We start from the raw sequence: 19,501 nt of genomic DNA, 5'->3' as shown, positions 1-19,501 counted from the left end.
GCATACTTAGCCAAGGCCCTCATGTACAGTTTTATGGACATTATATCAATTGCTGATGAGATCTAGCACCATTTGGTGTAAGACGGACCTTTGTCCTCTGCAGTTAGTAACACTTCCATAAAAATTAGTAGCAAGTTTTCACAACTTCAATAGGAGCGCAAGTCACTTAGAAGACCGTTCTTAACAGCTAGCTCTTCTCACTGCGACTACAGTCTCCAATGCCTTGGAAATGTAAGGCAGGAAAGAAAAAGTCTGGTATTATTGATCTACATTTCTTCTTTTCAGAATACTATCTTCACACAGAGACCTCTACTAGTGGCAGCAGTCTTTACTGACCTAGTCACACTCAAAAGATTTTGGGGTAAAGGGGTGCAGTAACACCAATTGCTCAGCATATGAATGAAAGAAACTGGATTTATACAGCGCACAGCTACTCCAGGAGTGCCCCAGCACTCAGAATGCTTCAGTTTCTGCCGGGAATAAGGACATAGAAATAGGGGAACAGTTTTAGTAAAAGTTAATGGTGGAGTCATTAAAAGGGTGGGCAAAGGCAGACAGACTACAAAGTGAACCACTAAACACAAATCTGTTATCAGCAAACACGTGGAAGGGTGTGGCTTAATTAGAGGAAGGCCTCACAGAAGCAAGAATGTTTGTCAATGTAAAGAAAAAAAGACTACAGCAGCACTTTCATAAATTTTAGTCTCCATGAACAAGTTGTAAAAGGTTCAGAAAGTATAAACTATACAAAGCAAAACCTGCCAAAACAAATTCAGCCCATCGATACTTTAGAACGGCAAATAGTCAGTTTGGTTTTCTTCAAGAAAGGTCTTCAACAGGGTCCATCAGAATTAATTGCTTATAGCTAGACCTGATCGAAACTTTAAAAGAAAGGAGGATACAGAAATGTAAAGTTCTCACAATGAATCTCCCACAATCCCCAGCCCTGAGCTGCCTCCACCCCAACTTCACCCACAGCACTACCAGAGGATGGTATAAAATTCACACCCGAGGGAATACAAAAAATAACACGGCCTTGAGTACAGAGGCAATTTTCTGAGTTCAAGTACAATAGAGAAAGCACGAGCCTTTAAGGTTGGTGCATACACTGTAGATATACACAGGCTTCGAGGGATAAAGAATTGCAGTTTCTGGGGAGCATAACGTAAGCAGATAGAATAAGAAACAATTTTTGACTATTTTCATGCAGACTTCTATAGAGTACAGTTAATACTGCAGAATATGAAGATATTTGCTGAATTAATTATAAAAGTCCACTTTGAGGGAAGTTCTATGAATACATGTGCGCAACTTTGGCACAAATGTCCAATTTATGGGGCAGTTTAGTATCAAACTGGGAAAGTTGCCAATGGGTAAACTAACAGACTGAGATACTTAGGCGAATGGGCTGTACGTCGGACTCCTTACCTTGTATTGAGACCATCGGCCCTGTCAAATGTGTTTTAATGAGACTCATATGCTAAATATTTGAAATTGAGGTGGTTTCAAACCTTTAAGCAGAGAATGGGCTTTTCAAATTAAGCTTTTAAAATTTTTTTGTGTTGGTTCTTATGCCTTTGGAAAAAGGCACTAATAATTACATTTAAAATTCTTTTAACCATGAGTTGTTTCCATTTGTAAGGGTGAAACCTAAAATGCAATTCGACAAGATGGAAGAACGCAAATCATTCACACAAAGATTTTTTTAATAATCCGGTCTCAAAGTGCAACCAAAGAGTACCTGGCCTCGTTGGCTGTAACCCTATAAAGAATACATCAGACAGCAAGACATAACTGTAATTGTGTCAAGCAGGAATACGTACAGTCATTTTTGCGAATGGCTTCCAAGTCATTTCCACTCTCCTGATCCACCGCATCAAAATCCTCTTCTATTTCAGAGCATGGTAGCGGTGTAAACATATTTTCAAAGTAAGCTGCAACAAAAGAACAAAGATAAAAACAATGTTATGGCAGACCACACTTTATAAGTCACACTGGCAACTTAAGTGAATACCGAATACAAGGAACTTCAATGTAAATCAGATGATCCAGGGTAAGCTATACTTAAAATAAAAACTAATGCAAGAAGTGCATCAAATCAAAATGAATAATAAAAAGGAGTAATGACATGCAAGGGAATCATGGTAACACTTCACACCTCTAACTTTGTAATAATAACCATCAAAACTTCTTGAAAGAGCTCAAATACACATAGGTACATACATACATACATATACATACATACATATACATATATACATATATACATATATATATACATACATATATATACATACATATACATACATATACATACATACATACATATATACATACATATATATACATACATATATATACATATATACATACATATACATATATACATACATATATACACATATATACATACATATATATACACATATATACATACATATATATATATACATATATACATACATATATATATATACATATATACATACATATATATATATACATATACACATATATATATACATATACACATATACATACATATACACATATATATACATACATATATACATACATATACATACATACATATACATACACATACATACATACACATACATATACATATATACATACATATACATACATATATATATATATATATATATATATATATATATATATAAAATATGTTCCACAAATGACCAAGATTTCCGAAGTCGGTGGCCCGTTGGCAGGTGGCGAGACACACCGGGTAGGTCTCCCAGTAACGTAATTCCATACAAAGTCTTCTAGAAGAAGGACTCGCTCTCCAGAGTGAAAATCAAAGTTTTATTGTGACTCGTTTCGTCAAAAAATGTGATCACGTAATTTTTTGACGAAACGCGTCACGAATAAAACTTTGATTTTCACTCTGAGAGCGAGTCCTTCTTCTAGAAGACTGTGGAATATATATAATAATATATGCGCTGCTGAATTGGTTTGAATAAATCATCTTTTCGCCTCAACTTTGGGATTCGTTTGGTCTTTTGTCTCTGGTCGCCAGTCTTCTGGAAGTTCAGGACTGACTGTTCAAGTAGAGAGATATATATATATATAAAAATTCTGTTCAAAATTGTAACTGTTTAATAGAATAGGGAAAATGTGATGAATTATTTATATTGTAAGCATTCAAGCTGTTATTTTACAAAATTATAATTCGTATTTTGAAATGCATTTGGCGGAGGAAAAAAACAGTTTGCAATGTATTTATACAGATAAGTATTTTCTCTATGTCAATTGGCAACTGTGAGGCACTTGCACTTTAAATTTGGGCTTGTCAGTACGCATGGTCAGGTGATCAAGGCCGCTTGGACGGCCGAAACGCGTCTTGACTGATGTGGGAGAAATAAAATAATGTTCACACACAAGATGGTCTGCGCCCGTGATTCCGCGTAAAGCGGGTGGATATTGCGAGCTGTTGCTGATAATTTAACGGCATTGGATTGCTGCTGGTTCGCGGACACTCTCCTATCGAAAGAAGGCTTCATCGCAAGCAATCCACTTACCCGACAAGCTGTCTCACTTCACTGCAGGCGCGTGGTGTTGATTTGGCGGGGACCCCAGGGGCACTGTGTGGAGTTCCTGCAAGGGAAAAGGGTGGAGCCCACCGGACATTGCCAGATCACTGTGCGGAGATAGATTGTACCGGAGAGTGGAGGCTAGAGAACGGGAAAAACGCTGCTTCATGTTTAAGAATATCGCTCGGCTGAGCAGGTATTCGACGGAGGCAGCACCCGGGACTCGCTCCACGTGGTAAGAGCAATTGGCATAAAGTGTGGCTGTTCGGGTCAGGAGGAGCGCGCACACAAGAAAGGTCTTAAGTGGAGGGATGGCGCGCTCATTGAAAAGGTATCTGGATGTAGGGAGAATCCCTAGGGGGCTGCGCATCATGTTAGCCCCCAGCTATGAGGCGCAAAACCCCTTGATGATGGCAGGATGGGGTGAATGCAACCTTGACTCATCAAGACGCTTAGTGCAAATCCTGGTTAAATATGCCAAAATAGATGGGGCAGAGTTGCAAGTAAAAATTGATGCCCTGGAAGCAAGCATAAAACAACAGGGAGGAGAGTCTCGCCAGGAAACAAAAATGAGGGAGGACATGACCAGTAGACTGGCTAAGGAAGAAGAAAAGATCAAAGCACGTAAGATCTACAAGTTCAAAAGAGATAGAGATGACTACACTAATGGCCAGATCTTCATGTTGGCACGCCGCTATGATTCTCCTGAGGGCGGCCACAGCGAACAAAAGAAGTGAAGGCAATAAAGGGATACATAAACAACATGTGGCACATGTGGAACTTTTCTCAATTTCGAGCTCAGCTCCAGAAAGTGAGTCGGATAATGAAGGTGCCAGAAAAAGCACAGGAATAAAGTTGACCTTGGGGGAAGAACTGGAAATTCTAAAACAAAGCAGGAGGCATACGTTGAGACCACGTCCTCAAGGAACAGTTGCAAAACAAAATGCCAAAGGAGACGTGGGAAAAGCCAGGCCTGCAAACAATGGAGAGCAAAAGAAGCGGTGCCGGGGTCGTGCACGGAGGAATTAGCAACCAATGGCAATGCAAAATTAATCCCAAAGAGTGTATCTAAGACTATCATCAACCTGGGTAACATTGATCTATTGGAAGATGAAAGACAGTTGCTCAGTTTGGGTTTAAGTTTTTGTCCAGAATCAAATTTTCAATATACAAGAACAAGAGCTGACGTATATCAATTTATCCGTAAATTAAAGCTTAAAAAGTTACACCTGCAAAAATCATTAGTAGAACAAAAAACAAATACAACAAATACTAATGATGCCCCAGGACTTGTGGTTTCTGACTTGATTCTGTACAAAGATTTGTGTCAACTAGCCTCAGGAGAAGAGACTAGTACGCAGTCAGCATTGAGTATGGTGGGGCAACAGAAACCAGAAACCCCATTCAAGCCAAAATCAAAGTTTATCCCTATGTCATCACATGATGGCCTGGATACTTTTAGTGAACATGTGGTGACACAAATCAAAAAAATGACACACGCCAAGAATAGAACAGGGAAAAAATATTCACATCAAGAAAGAAAATACAATCAATTGATTTCAAAATTACAGAATACAGACTTGATAATACGAAATTCAGACAAAGGTGGGAGCATTGTCCTATGTCCAGTATCAGACTATCTAAAAGAAGTATACAGCCAATTAAATGATGGCACATGTTATAGAAAAAGTACTCCTTTAAAATACAAAGCAACACAAGATACGTGGTTTAAGAGCCTGCTAGCATGGAAAGGAGTTGGGACGAATATAAATTCATCAAAAAGGAACATCCATTGGTACCTTATATTTACTTTATACCTAAGGTCCATAAGAGTTTAACTGCCCCACCGGGAAGACCCATCATTGCGGCCTGTGATGGGCGTTGGAAAACCTCTCCAAATATATTGACTAGTTTCTACAGGCCCACATGAAAGAGCTTAATTCTTATGTACAAGACACTAGTAATTTTCATGTTAAAATTAAGGATTTGACATGGAGTACAGATTTGTTAGTAACGATGGACGTCAGCTCACTCTACACATGCATTAGACATAGAGATGGGCTACGGGTGGTTGAATATTTTCTGAGTACAAGACCAATTGAATATGCTGATCATACTAGGATGCTACTAGATATGTTGTCTTTTTGCTTAGAAAACAATTACTTCCTTTTTAATGGCCAGTTTTATCAACAGGTGCAAGGTGTAGCCATGGGGGCCAGTTTCTACCCCAGCTATGCTTGTCTTTTTATGGGCTGGTAGGAGGAACTGGTCCTCAGGCGCAAATATGAACACATCTTCACACAATATAGTCTCCTGGATGCTTTTTATTGATTTATTGTATGGCGTGGAACGGAAGAGAGTGTGTTAAAATTCATGGAGGATATTAATCATAATGATTTAAACTTTAATTTCACTTTTAACATCAGCAAGCACTCGGTGACATTTTTAGATGTACAGGTTTTAATAAAAAAAACAATGTTTTAATAACTACCCTCTTAAAAAAACCTACGGCAGGCAATATATTATTACACGCTACAAGTGCTCATCCCCCACATTTAATAAAAAGTATACCATATGGGGAGATGCTTCGCATGAGACGTATATGCAGTGACCCATTGGATGCGCAGGAAAAGCAAATGGAAAGCCTTGCTTTTAGACAGAGGGCACAGCCATAGAGTAGTGACGGCCACCAAGAAAAAATCGCAATTAAAATCTCGGAAGGAACTCCTTCAATACAAAGCTAAAAATAACCAAGGAGTGCAAAATGTAAAGGCGGAGCCGACCAGACTGATTTTGACATACTCTTAACAGGAAACGGAATTGAGAAGCATTATAAGGCGAAACTGGCACTTTATCCAGGAGGACCCTGTGATTGGTGACCTAATGCCCTCAAATCCAGCAATTACTTTCCATAAAGCGGGGCTCGACAAATCTGAAAAATTATACTAGTCCTGCTGGTCTAGTAACTTGGAAAATCCCCTCGACCCAACTGCAACCTACTTGACCTCTGTCTCTGAAAACTGAGAAAAAGTGACAAGTTAACAAGATTTAAAGGCATCTTTATTGCTCAGTCCCTTTGTGAGCAATAAAAATGCCTTTAAATCTCATCTTGTCACTTTTACTCCGTTTTCAAAGACAGAGGATAAAAGTTAGTTTGTCTTCCTACTAGCCAGAATGGGCGAGTAGGACCTAAAAATAGCTTGTCCTCATCCATTCTCCCTCGCAAATGCGAGCGGGCGAGTGGATTTGTCGAGCCCTGCGTAAAGTCAAGAGTATTGGTAACATGCTGTCTAGGAACAGTCAGGAGAGCTTTAAGAAAGGAAACCTGGCTGGCCTCCAGAAAGGGTTTTTATAAATGTTCAACCTGTAGGGCCTGTCAGTTTGGCACTAACACTAAGATCTACATGACAGCATTCTCTGGTATTTCCAGAGAAATAAACAACATCTCACATGCAAAACAGAATACTGTGTGTATGTTCTGGAATGTGAATGCGGTTTAAAGTATGAACAGAACAAAGTAGCTGATCAGGATTGTTTCAAGAGAATTCAAGGTCCACACAGCCAAACCGTACTGCGTGGCCAACGGTTGTATATTCCAAACAAATTTATTGTCATTTAGAATCAATTTGCATTAGTTCATCAGAAACATGACATCGAAGGAACTTTCTATCAAAACAGTCAGTTCAAAAACATGCAAGGATATGTACAATATATACAAATATACAGACATTTAAGGTGAATACTCAAGATTAAGCGACACCAACAAAACACTTCAAACAAATTCCATTGCAAAGTAATTACAACATAAACAACCTTTACACAAAAAACACCGTTTATCAGTGGAAAGAACCAGTCCTTGTCAAGAAAGAAGGGTGCAGCTAGGTACTAACTAATACCACTTGTGCGGGCCCTTGCTGTCAATCTAAAAATATTTTACCACAGGTGTTGTGAGACAGGCAGGCAAACCCACTTCAGATCTGCCTGTCCACTGGTTTTTAGTCAAAGGACTGGTTCTTTCCACTGATAAACAGTGTTTTTTGTGTAAAGGTTGTTTATGTTGTAATTACTTTGCAATGGAATTTGTTTGAAGTGTTTTGTTGGGGTCGCTTAATCTTGAGTATTCACCTTAAATGTCTGTATATTTGTATATATTGTACATATCCTTGCATGTTTTTGAACTGACTGTTTTGATAGAAAGTTCCTTCGATGTCATGTTTCTGATGAACTAATGCAAATTGATTCTAAATGACAATAAATTTGTTTGGAATATACAACCGTTGGCCACGCAGTACGGTTTGGCTGTGTGGACCTTGAATTCTCTTGAAACAATCCTGATCAGCTACTTTGTTCTGTTTATCAATTGTTGAGATCCAGGCTGATTAGTAGTAGGATCCAATACCTTCGTTTGTATACAGTTTAAAGTATGAAGGCAGTACCAAATTGGCAGTACATAAGCGTATTCTACAGCATCTAAGAGCGATCATTAATAAAGACCAGAACTACCCAGTTGCAAGACATTTCCAGTCTGCGCATAACAGTGACCCCTAATTTCTTCGATATTTTGCCATAGAGCCAATTCCTCCAACAAAGAGAGGAGGGGACAGAGAATCCAGTTTACGTCGATTAGAGAAACTATATATTGGCCGGGAGGTCTAAATGCAACAGAGGACCTTCATACATTTTTATGAAAACGTTTTATTATGGAGGATGCCTCACTTATTTCGTAGTTCAGCCCCTTTTTCCATACAATGAGAAACCATACCTAGACTATGTCTAGAATATTGTGAATTATGTATATATCAATGAATTTATTGAACAGAAAGAATATCAGTTTTTAAGGCCAACTAAGATGAGACTTATTTAAACCCTCTATGTGTGGGTATCCCCAGGGTGATGCCTTTTATGATTGGTTTTAAGACATAGTGGGTAATTTATATCTATGTGTCTTTTTATTGGTTGTTTTAGGTATGTCACTGGGTGGTGCTTATTTATATTGGTTTTATATATCCCTTGCCCCCTTTTTTCTACTGCACACTCCATCGAAAATCTAAAAGTATCTTGGAATGAAACATCAGAACTTGTAAAGTATTGATCATCTCAGAGAATCTTTTCTAAGTTGGTAGCCCAGATCGTTGCTCCTCACCTCCTTACAGCCTAAGACACTGGGCCGAACACTCAAAAACTGCCCCAGAATCTGTTGGACTCAGAAGAGTCTGAGAGCAGATTGGTCACCCAGATGGAGAGATACCGCCAAAAGAAGGAAACTGCTGAACCAACCTGCCTGGCGATTGGTGGCCTAGTAAATTCTGGACTTCTGCTGATCCAGAGAGGACTTCAACCCTGTGGCCAGAATTACCTCACCAGCGACATGGACTGAGAAGTAGATCCAGGAACCCCACCCCATCCCGCAATCCCTCCCTCAGTCGACAGCACAGCATCCTGTATCCCTTGCATCAGAACCACTCCATAGATGTCAATGGTCAGTGGGCGACAAACGCAGCAATTGGACTGCTTTCTTTGATGTGGTAACATTTGTTGGACCCTGCTGGTCCCCTTGGCTGGCTCTCTGAAGGAGTTTGTCAACCACAAACTAACTTTAACCACATTCCATCCTGACAAAGTTATTACTCAATTTATCAATGCTGGTTTGCGGTTGAGAGAAAGGTACAGATTTCTTCTTGTAGAATGTATATCTGCAGAACCTTCCAGTGGATCTTTTTCATTTTTATGGCCATATACACATAAAAATAAACACTTTTTTGTAAATTTGTGTAAGATTTCTTTAGTGTTGAGTCTATTTTTCAATCGTTTTGGTGCTGTTTAAATGCCTTACACTTGTTCCTTTGTGTTAGCCTTACTACTCCGAGCCAAAGCTACCCAAGATTGGGCTAAGGTTTATCAAATGAAATCAGACTGGTACTAAATGGGTTGGTAGGGTATTACACAGGGCAGCCACAAAAACACACTATATAATACACCCCAGTAAAAAAGTTACAGGCCGCAGAAATGATCATTCATAATACACCGTTATCCATGACTCGTCGTTACCCAAAGCTTCCTTTGTGTTAAGAGTAGGTGAAGGCAGCACTAGTGAAGTTCCATGACTCAATATCTCGGATGTGGCTGCAGAAGACTGAGACGCATTCCAAGCTGATAAACTGCCAGCCAGTAATTCTGAAACAAACAACAAAAAATTCGATAAAACCCTAAATTGAATTCTGCATGATAAAAAAACATTAAACGTTTAAGTACAATGTAAGTACAGTGTATTTAGACTATTAACTTGCTCACAGCTTAAATTCATGCATCAAAAGGAGTTTCAGCCCTGTTTAGTTTATGCCCCTGGATGCATATACTATATGGTAACGGTGTGTTACTATCGGTGTACCAAAATAACATACTAATGAAGTTTTTAAAACGCAATATAAAAACACAGTTTCAGCATGTCAACTCAATCATCTGTATTTTCTTACACTTTTCAATGTACTGCAACCCCCCCCCCCTTCGATAATCAACCTATCAGCCTATTAATCTACCAAAGGTTAAGTTACTTGCATTTGGTAGCTTTCTTTCAGGTAGATAAAAGCTAGCTCCTGCAGATTATTAGGCATAATTACTACTAAAACCCAAACTGAATCCAAAAGAATCGGGGATTAGTTAAATGTATGGAGTCTGAGCTAGTGATGCTCGCTCTACCCCATTTTTTCACCCACTGCATGGAATGGGAGGCGAAGGATGCAAACGGTAGATTGAAAGAGGGTGACAAGTAATCTGTAGGAGCTAATAATATTCAACAGAATGTTACAGAAGGTAACTTACTAGTACTTCTAATAGATAGTAATTCCTGCAGATTTAATCTGTGACCCCGTGGGATAGCATCGCGTAAAGGAGCATCTTCTACTAAATTAAGATAGAAAACTTGGAAGGACAAAACTGGTTTGCACTCGGTCCTGCTCATCCACGCAATAACGCTGGGTGTAAGAAAGCAAGAATTCTCAATAACTGTCTCCTTTAGGTCAAACAACCACTCCAAGCTCAACAAGTCTGAGGTGAGTGGGACGTCTCTGTGGGAAACAATGACAAGGACACATCCTGATGTTGGCCACATGTTCAATATCATGCTCACAATGTTTTGTGGTAGCTCCACTCATCACTTAAAGACAGTCTGCTCAGGCAATTAGCTTCATATTCAGAAGCTAATCGCCAGGCCGAGATGAGAAAAACTTCCTAATACAAACTTGTCAAGGAGACATTGCATTGCTTATTCACATAAATCACTGGGAGTGTTGCATACAGAAGCTTGCACCTGCTGATCCTGTAGCTGTGAGAGGGAGGCGTTTGTGGCTAAACCTATGGATCTGAGCTCCAGCCCATTTACATGTCAAAGCTGTTCTTGCTGTGACAAAGCATGTTCTCTAAATGAGAACCCCAACCGAGAAAGTAACGTAATGTAGTAGATGGTAAGTGGTTGGATTGCCAGGCAACAGAGAAGTAGGGTCAGAAAGATAGCGAGCAACTATTTCAGGGCACAGAGAGTACTAGTAGTATAAATATCTTTATTTGTTTTTTACAAAAACCACAAAATCTCAATAACTTTCACAGACATGTACAATAATTTACTATCATTCTCAATAACCTATAGAAAACCTGTGGGTGAGTAAAAAACTATTTGAGAAATTGAGTAGGGTCGAGGCAGCTCCTCTGGATTAGATCCACCATAATTAGGCAATATCATATCATATACACTAATATTTGGTCAATAAATTGCTGCAACATAACCATTACTAATACTGTGGAGTCATATTGGTTAGCCCGTTCTGTTAACATTCTTAATGCCATATTAAACATTTTAAAATCTAATATTTCATTGAGTAGGTAAAATATAAAATTGCACAAAATGTATTACAACAGAAAGTCATTTTCATTATTTTATGGCGAGTTTCATCTTCCGGATTCTTAATCTCCGGGTATAAAACATATTTGGACAGGGTGAAGATTAGCCACTCCGGGTGATCACTTCTGAGGATTTGAATGATGTCTTTTAAACAATTGTTTGATAAAATATTGGAATAAGCCACCTCCTTCAAGGTTTTCATGATTAGCCATGCATGTAGGACAAGTGGATGAAATATTGAAGCCCTTCTATTTACTACAAAATTAATTTACTGGCAAAATACTATATCTGAATTTTAAAAACAAGGATTTCGCAAACGGCGGTTATAGGTTATCCAAAAACTCCTCTTGATACATATTGTCTTTAAAATCCAGAAACCTCTTTGTAAAGTCTTAAATGTTAGCCCCTTTTAACCATAACTCATTAATATAATCCCAATATCTTTTTTTTTTTTTTTTTTTAAGATTAGTCAAGGATTTTTTCTCAATACTCAGGACTGGTCCGGAGCTCATTCATACCCAGTCTGTGCATCCAGCTGTTTATATACTTTAACCATGGGATATTCCCTTTGGTATCTGGTGCCATCACATCGAGCAGCGATGGCCTTAGTAGAAGTGGGGAGTTATTTGGCCATACTCGGGCCAGAAGGCAAGGGGCCTAAAGGTGATGAAATGTCTACATTTATAAGTCCCAAATTCAAGCGCAAGGGAATGAAGGGGGCATTTCAGTGAAGTTCCAGAGCCGATCTCATAAAAACACTCTGTTTTTTCAATGGTTCCTACATTACAATAAACCCATAGCTCCGCACTATAGATTGCGGCACCAACGCTCTTAGCTTGATAAACTTTGATAACTGGGGCAACTGGCCTATAAATTAACACTTTCAGTTTTTCATTAATGCTAAAATAACATGTTGAAGAGATAATTGGCTCTTTGCAACTTGTGGGGCCCATGATAGTGAGTTAGTCATCCTTACCCTCAAATAGTCAAATTATTTCACCTGCTCCAATGGGGCATTACCCATTTTGACTGTGCCCCTAAATGTCTTATGTGGATTAAATGCCATGAATTTAGTTTTAATGACATTAATTTCCAACCCTAATTCCCCACAAGATTCCAGAAAACGATCCAATAGATTTTGGAGCCCCATCGGTATTCTGGAAATAAGTAGGGCATCATCGGCAAAAAGCAGAAATGCTACTGCTTGTCCAGCTTGCTTAGCGGGATCGCCTCTGCAATCAAGCAGTGTTTCAATTAATCCACTGATCTATAGAGTGAACAGAGTGACCGTCAGTACAAACCACTGGCTCACTGCTCTGTTCACCCTCATCCAGTCTGTCAGTTCACCATTCTTCCCCCATCAAATTTGGGCAGAATTAGCCCTACGGACCCTAATAAGAATCTCCAGTACGTTTCTCGGAACATCAATCTTGTTTAGGGCTTCCCACAGTGTTCCTCAGGGGACTAGATCAAAAGCGGCATGCAGGTCTACGAACACCACATATACATGTTCCTTCCTTAGGACCACATATTTCAATAATATTAATAAGAACCTAAACAGCTGGTCAACAGTGCTTGTGTTTTCTCTAAATCCCGCCCGCAGAGGAGATAGTATTTGCCCTTCCTTTATCTAGTTTAAAAGCCTCTCCAGCAAATGCATACAAAATATTTACGCTGTATCAAAAAGGCCAATGGGCCTATAATTTTCTGGATCACTTTTATCCCCCTTTTTATGTATGGGTACCACCCCTGTACCCAGCCAGGAGTCTGGAATTTCTACTCCCTTTAAAATCGCATTAAAGCTATGGTTGAGGATCAGACACCAGATCTCAGGTTCGGAAGGATATAGATCGCCTGGAATTTTATCTAGACCAGCGGCTTTGTCCTTCTGCAACTTAGCAAGTGCCATCTGTGTTTCTGCAAAGGTAAAATTAATCAAATCTGTGTCTCCTACTTTATCAGGAAAGACCTCTGGTGTTGATGAACTACTCTCAGACATTATGTCGGTCGTCCCTGCATATAACAAGATAAAATGATTTGCCGAGGACTGTGGCTGAATCTGGTAGAGACAAATGTGTCCAAGCATCGAAAAAAATCGGATTTTTTTTTTTATCAGACCTGCAGGTTTAGTGATGAATTATCAAATGAACCACAAATTCATCTTGAAGTGTGCGATGCTAGGCAAAGATTTTATTTCACAAGTCACCTTTTTCTTCATTGCCACATACGAGACTAACTTATGCGAGTTCAGCATGTGTGCTGTACAAAAATTCCATTACATTTAATAGGCTAAACTTTCGCTCAATTCATAATAAAAATCCAGCACACATATATGGTACCGACCAGATTTGCTTCCTAGTTCACTGAAAGAATTATCAGGGTGTGAGACAGGAATGTTTCTCAGTTCATATTTAAAACCTTTGATATATTTATCACTAAAGTATGATGCAGTAGCGAACTCATTTACAGGCAGATATTTTCAAAAGAAATGGACACAAACTTTCACATCACCATGCAGTTTTACGGATACAAACACTAATGTGTGGAAATCTGGTTTCAGCAAACACTTATAATTTCACCTCACCAAGTAAAGTATTTCTTTTGATATTATTAATATCCATCGATCACTTTAGAATAACAAAAAAGGGATTTTCTAACTAATGAAATTGATTTTGAAACATTTGTACAGTTCATTTACCAGCTATTTAAATGCTGTGTGCACAGCATGACTGCCAGTCAGTTCACTTCACAAAATCCTCTAACTTTTGAAGTCAGAAAAATAAAAGTAAAAACCAATCTCCAGGATAAAATAAGATGCGATTTGTCAGAATACTTAGCCTCACACATCTGTCTTTAAACACACAGCTAAAGTGACAAGATATAAACAAGATTTGAAGGCATCTTTATTGCTCATTTACTTTGTGAATGAGCAGAACATCTGTTCTTTTCCAGCTCACCATACGGGGCCCAAAAAATAGCTCAACAAGCTTAAATCTGACTGGCTGTAGGGAGTGGGCAATTAGATTTCTAGAGGCCTGTTGTCGTATCAGCAAGCATATACAGTCTTTGTCGAAGGACGACACGCTGCCAAGATGTTGTCACATACTTCCGATGGTAGGAGATACTTCAGATCTCCAAACATGCAGGTGTTGAGTACGCAGGTTCTGTTCCGGCATGATCCTACCAAAGTGGTAGGCTGATAGATATGCAATTTCTCCTACAAGTTAATCGGTCATGGTGCATTCTAGCAGGTCAGGATAACTATAGGGATCCTCAGATCCTCTCCAATTATAATAGTCACAGGGCTAAGGCTTTAACTCAAATTCAGTCTGGATCCGGTTGGTGCTGGCGTTCAGACTCGGGTCCGGCTTCTGATCAGAGTCAGGAATTTGGATGAGGTTGGTACTGCCGATGAGCTTCAGCACCACAGGAATGGAGCCATTTGAACAAACCCTGTTGGAGGTTGTGGGTTGACCACCAAGGTCGGTTTGGATCCAGCACAGATCTAGAAGGCCTGACTGGCGCGGAGGGTGAGGCAGTCGGTGAAAACCCAGCTGGGGCCCCTCTCCAATACATGGTCCCAAAGACACTCCAGAGGGGTCCGGTAACCCAAAAATTAGGTGCAAGGCCTCAAAATTCTTTAAGTTGGCCTGTGGTTGTTCAGTAATCTGGAGTGATTTGCAACTTGTATATACGTAACTCTAAGCACTAGTATCTGTAGAAGACATATGTACTTACTACCATTCTTATGTAAATTTAGAGTTTTCCTATTTGTATCTTTTCCTGGAGTGAATTTTCAACTTGTAAATATGCAACTCTAACCACTAGTATTTGTAGTAGACGTATGGACTGACTACCATTCTTTTGTGAATTTAGAGTTTTTCTGTTTGTATCTTTTATGAAACTCATGTACTCCAAAGTCCTTATGTAATGTAACTGGTCTTTTTGTCAAGCGCTATGGGTAAAGTGTGCACTAAATAAAATTCCATTAAATGAATAACAATTACACTGACCTGGATCTCATCCATGCCGCTTACTGGCGTACAAAGGGGACTGCTCAGAAAAAAATGCACGGATCCAGTCTGACTCCTGCAGAATATTAGAAGGTAGGGAATCTGCGGCTAGAAGTCTATCAGATATGTTACTCACTCCTAGGTCTAAGGATTCCTCTGGTACTTTTAACTGCACAGAAATAAAAAAAATATGCTGGACAAGATTGGCCAGCAATCCACAGAAGCTAGGCTGTACTCCATGGTGAAAACGAAAGCATTCCCAAAAGTTAGCCCAGACTGGGCTCCCAAATTTTTGCCAGAGTAAGGAGATATGCTTGACCTCAGAGTTGGTAGACCAACACTCAGGATGTGCCTGCACAATCCCTTGGTGCAACTGCAAAGCAAGATCTCTATTCCAAACTAGACAGAGTGGCTTTTGAGCAGAGGGAACAGCAGAATCAGAGGTGGAGAGAGATTGGTCCCTGAGGTCTCAAGTCTCATTTGCTGTAGTCCCTTTCCTAGACATTGATAGACTTGCCCGTCTGAAACAGAATATGTGGTGACTGATGGAAAACGGTTGTGCTACCACATACTCCTACGAAAAGAGTCAATGAGGATTAAGTCTATGGAGTGGCTGTGGAAGACAATAGGTAAGGCGGCTCTAAATGTGAACTAGACATTTCATGATTGGTTTGATACTAATGGCATCCTACTCCATGCACTGGTAGACTAGATCAACAAATAGAACAAACTGACATTTATATTGAAGAAAAGGGAAAAATTCCAAATAAGATTTAAATATGCAGGACTAGTAGGTGTGAAGCTCATCAAAGTACTGAAATAATAGAAAATTAGAAAGCAATTATAGCTTAGTCAAATTGGCACGGTCATCATTAGTCTCATACTGGAACAAAGTTATTACCTTCTTTTGTTTCAGTACACTCTTGCAACGCTAAACTCTGGGATCCTTCACTGCGTAACCTTTAAAATTAAAAGCACAGTTTTATAATCAGCACACACTTCAATATGAATTTGGAGAAGCATTGTAAAGGGGGGTGTAGATGTTGCATGTAATAACTTTGCAATTCTCCACTGATGGACAACACCTTATAATAAACTTTCAAAGCTTTTAAACGTCAGCAAATGCAAACTCTCCTAAGTGTAAGACTATTAGAACTCCGTTTTATTTATATTTTTCATTCCAATCTTTATTCATAACACCTCAAACTGCAGTGTCAACTAGAGTCTCAGCCTCTTGAGGTTTACCTAAACTATTGCTAACATGTAGAGCACTTCTCACATGCAAGGTGAAGAGGTGGATATGAATCACAATCTTGAGTCCTCCAACACTGTTAGGGTTACTATTGGTGCCCCATTTGCATGGCAAAGGTGGGGTCTTGCAAGGCTTAGGCTTTAAATATACTTAAATTTACCAATATTATACACTGCATATTTTAAATTAAAAAAAAAAGTTTACAAGGTCACTGAATGGCTGCTGCATGTAGGTGATGGATTAAACATGACAATGCAGAAAAACTCATTTGCTCCGTCCCACTGAACAAACCATTATCAACATCACTTTTCAATTGGGTTGGCGCACCAACGCCTAGGGTTTTTCATCTAGCAAAGTTTTCCCAAATACCTGTATCCACTTTACAAGAATTAGAGTACCACCGCTCAATTGATTACTCATTGAATGAAGATCTTTGAAAACTGACTTTCCAGACTGTTGTACTCAAGTTTAAGTATCTTTTTTGGAAAAGAATTACAGATTACATTTTTTTGAATTCCTGTATTTTGCAGCAAACTCATGGCTGCCATTAAACATGAGGAGAAGCAGAGAAATGAGGAGGATTGCCTTTACATAAGCTTACCATCTTAAAGGTACTGGCTAGGATGGCATCTTTATCATTGTGCATGGACAGTAAAGTTGTTGGTTTGTAGCCTACCCAATGAATAGTTTAAACACGAGAATAGAAAACTCAAGACCTCTATCGGTAGCAAAGGAGCTGCAGTGACCAACCAGAAAATAGCAGCTAGGAGAGCTGCAGAATTCCACCCAAAAAGCACTGCGTTCTAGTAGGTGACTCTGGTGTTGGCAACAGTTTGGGACTTCTAAACACCTGACTTTAGATCCTTTTATTTTCGGCCAAGACGTTACTAAGAGGGACAAGATTGCTACCCAGACCATTCAAATAAATAGTTTCCTGGAGGTTGACATTAAGCTACTGTGGGCTGCGCCTACCAACAGACAGTTCTGAGCCTAGGCACTTGGCAGCCCATAAAACACCAATGGTAGTCGATGCACCCACAGTATTATGTCTATAGTGTACTAGACTATGGAGGAGGGGCATCTAAGAGTGGATATGGTGTTACCTACAGAAGAATACCACTACCTGCAGCTTAAACCCTGGGTGCAGCAACCTCCGGTGCGGCTGGCTGCAACAAGAGACCTGCTCCCAGTCGAGAAATTCGCACAATCAGGTGCATTTTCTTCCTAAACTCCCTCATCCGGGCAGTAAGCCCGCAGTCGGCCCCGCAACACAAAAAATTCTGGGACACCATCCTCACCACCCCCTTAGGGGAGAAACAATGGGGCTCAGTCTATAAGGATATTGCCAAATATAACCGCTCTATGTTCCTCAGACAAGCTCATTATAAAATTATGTACGAATGGTATCTACACCCCCAAAAACTGCATAAAATATTCCCTAACACTTCAGATAGATGTGGAAGGGGTTGCGGACTATTGGGAGATTTGCCACATCTGGTGGGACTGCCCCTCTATTCAACCGTTCTGGAAGGAAATACTTTCCCAAAAAAATGGATTCTGGGCTACCCAATCCCAGCTACCATAGATCACACCCTGCTGGAGATACGATTTTTTTATTTCTGTAACACTTGGCCTGCAAATTGTGCTTGATGCAACTACAATTTCTTTTGTAACGGTTTAAATCAATAAAAAGATTTTGAAACAAAGAAGTGCGTCTTTCATGATCGGTGTTATCCGAATGATACAATTGAACAATCCTGTTACTTGAAGCCATTGCATGTCCAACTGCTCCTGAAAGGGTCTCATTCTTAGACGTGCATGAGGTACCATGAGGATCTCGGAAGACATAATTCTGAGAAAGGATTTGAGAAGACTGACTGAAGCAAACTCTTTTGTAGAGATTGTGAGCCAGGGATAGAATGGTGTTCATCCTAGAAACATTATCCGATGAGAAGGAGCTAGAATAGATTTTTGAAGACTGACAATATTTCATTATATCCAGGACCCATTTGTCTGTTATTTTCTGCCATTGCTGTAGGCCATGAGGAAGGGGAATTTTCTTTAGTGAAGTAGACAAGGGAAGAGCGGCAGGCGGAAAGGCGTCGTCACAGCTTTCTGTCAGAATCCCTGGGTTGAAATTGTTGCTTCAGTCTAGGCTGTCTTAAATAAGCAGCTTGTGGTGGTGCATGGTATTGCTGTTGCTGCGGATAGGTAGGTCGAAAAGAGGTGCAAGTCTGAGCCGGATCTCTCTGGTAACCTCCTCGGAAAGAATAGGCTCCTCTGCCACATGCTCCACGAAAGGGGGTCTTTCTATATTGGAGCGTTCCCAAGGCCTTAGCTGTGTCAGTGTCCGTTTTGATGGCTTGCAAAGCGTCATCAATATGTTTGCCGAAAAGTATTTCACCATCAAATGACATGTCCAAAATGTTGCTTTGCACCTCAGGGTGGAACATTGTTGCCTGCAGCCAACCCTGGCGCCGGAGGACAGCAGCTCAGCGAGCTGACGAAAGGCCATGGAAGCGATGTACATAGAAGCATCCATAATCTTAGATGTAGATCTTTCCCCTTCTGGAAGGATCTTTCTTGCTTCCAGCCTTTTATCCTCTGGAAGGAAATCTATGAAATGAGCAATGTCCGACCACATCTGGCGATCGTATCAGGCTAAAATCGCTAGAGCGTCAGCAGTGCGAACTGTAGCACCAGAGGTGGTTGTGAAACTTTTGCCAACGTTACCTAGGCGCCTTTCTTCTCTGTTAGGCGGTAATAATGGGCGCTAAAGGGT

At 39.9% G+C, this 19,501-nt stretch overlaps 1 protein-coding gene across 1 annotated transcript in view; it reads right to left on the bottom strand.

The window, feature by feature from the left end:
- Window positions 1-19,501, bottom strand: part of BUB1 (BUB1 mitotic checkpoint serine/threonine kinase) — a 1,006,269-nt gene that overhangs the window by 694,526 nt on the left and 292,242 nt on the right. The window contains exons 11-13 of the mRNA XM_086926890.1: window positions 16,369-16,427; window positions 9,609-9,734; window positions 1,824-1,934 (exon numbers count right to left, since the gene is read on the bottom strand). Coding sequence (XP_086783016.1) covers window positions 1,824-1,934; window positions 9,609-9,734; window positions 16,369-16,427 — 296 coding nt within the window. The remainder of the gene's footprint in view (window positions 1-1,823; window positions 1,935-9,608; window positions 9,735-16,368; window positions 16,428-19,501) is intronic.

The sequence above is a fragment of the Lissotriton vulgaris genome, chromosome 6 (assembly GCF_964263255.1).
Source record: "Lissotriton vulgaris chromosome 6, aLisVul1.2, whole genome shotgun sequence".
NCBI classification, from domain to species: Eukaryota; Metazoa; Chordata; class Amphibia; order Caudata; family Salamandridae; genus Lissotriton; species Lissotriton vulgaris.
The sequence above is the reverse complement of the archived record's forward strand: the minus strand, read 5'-3'. Positions and strand labels throughout refer to the sequence as shown.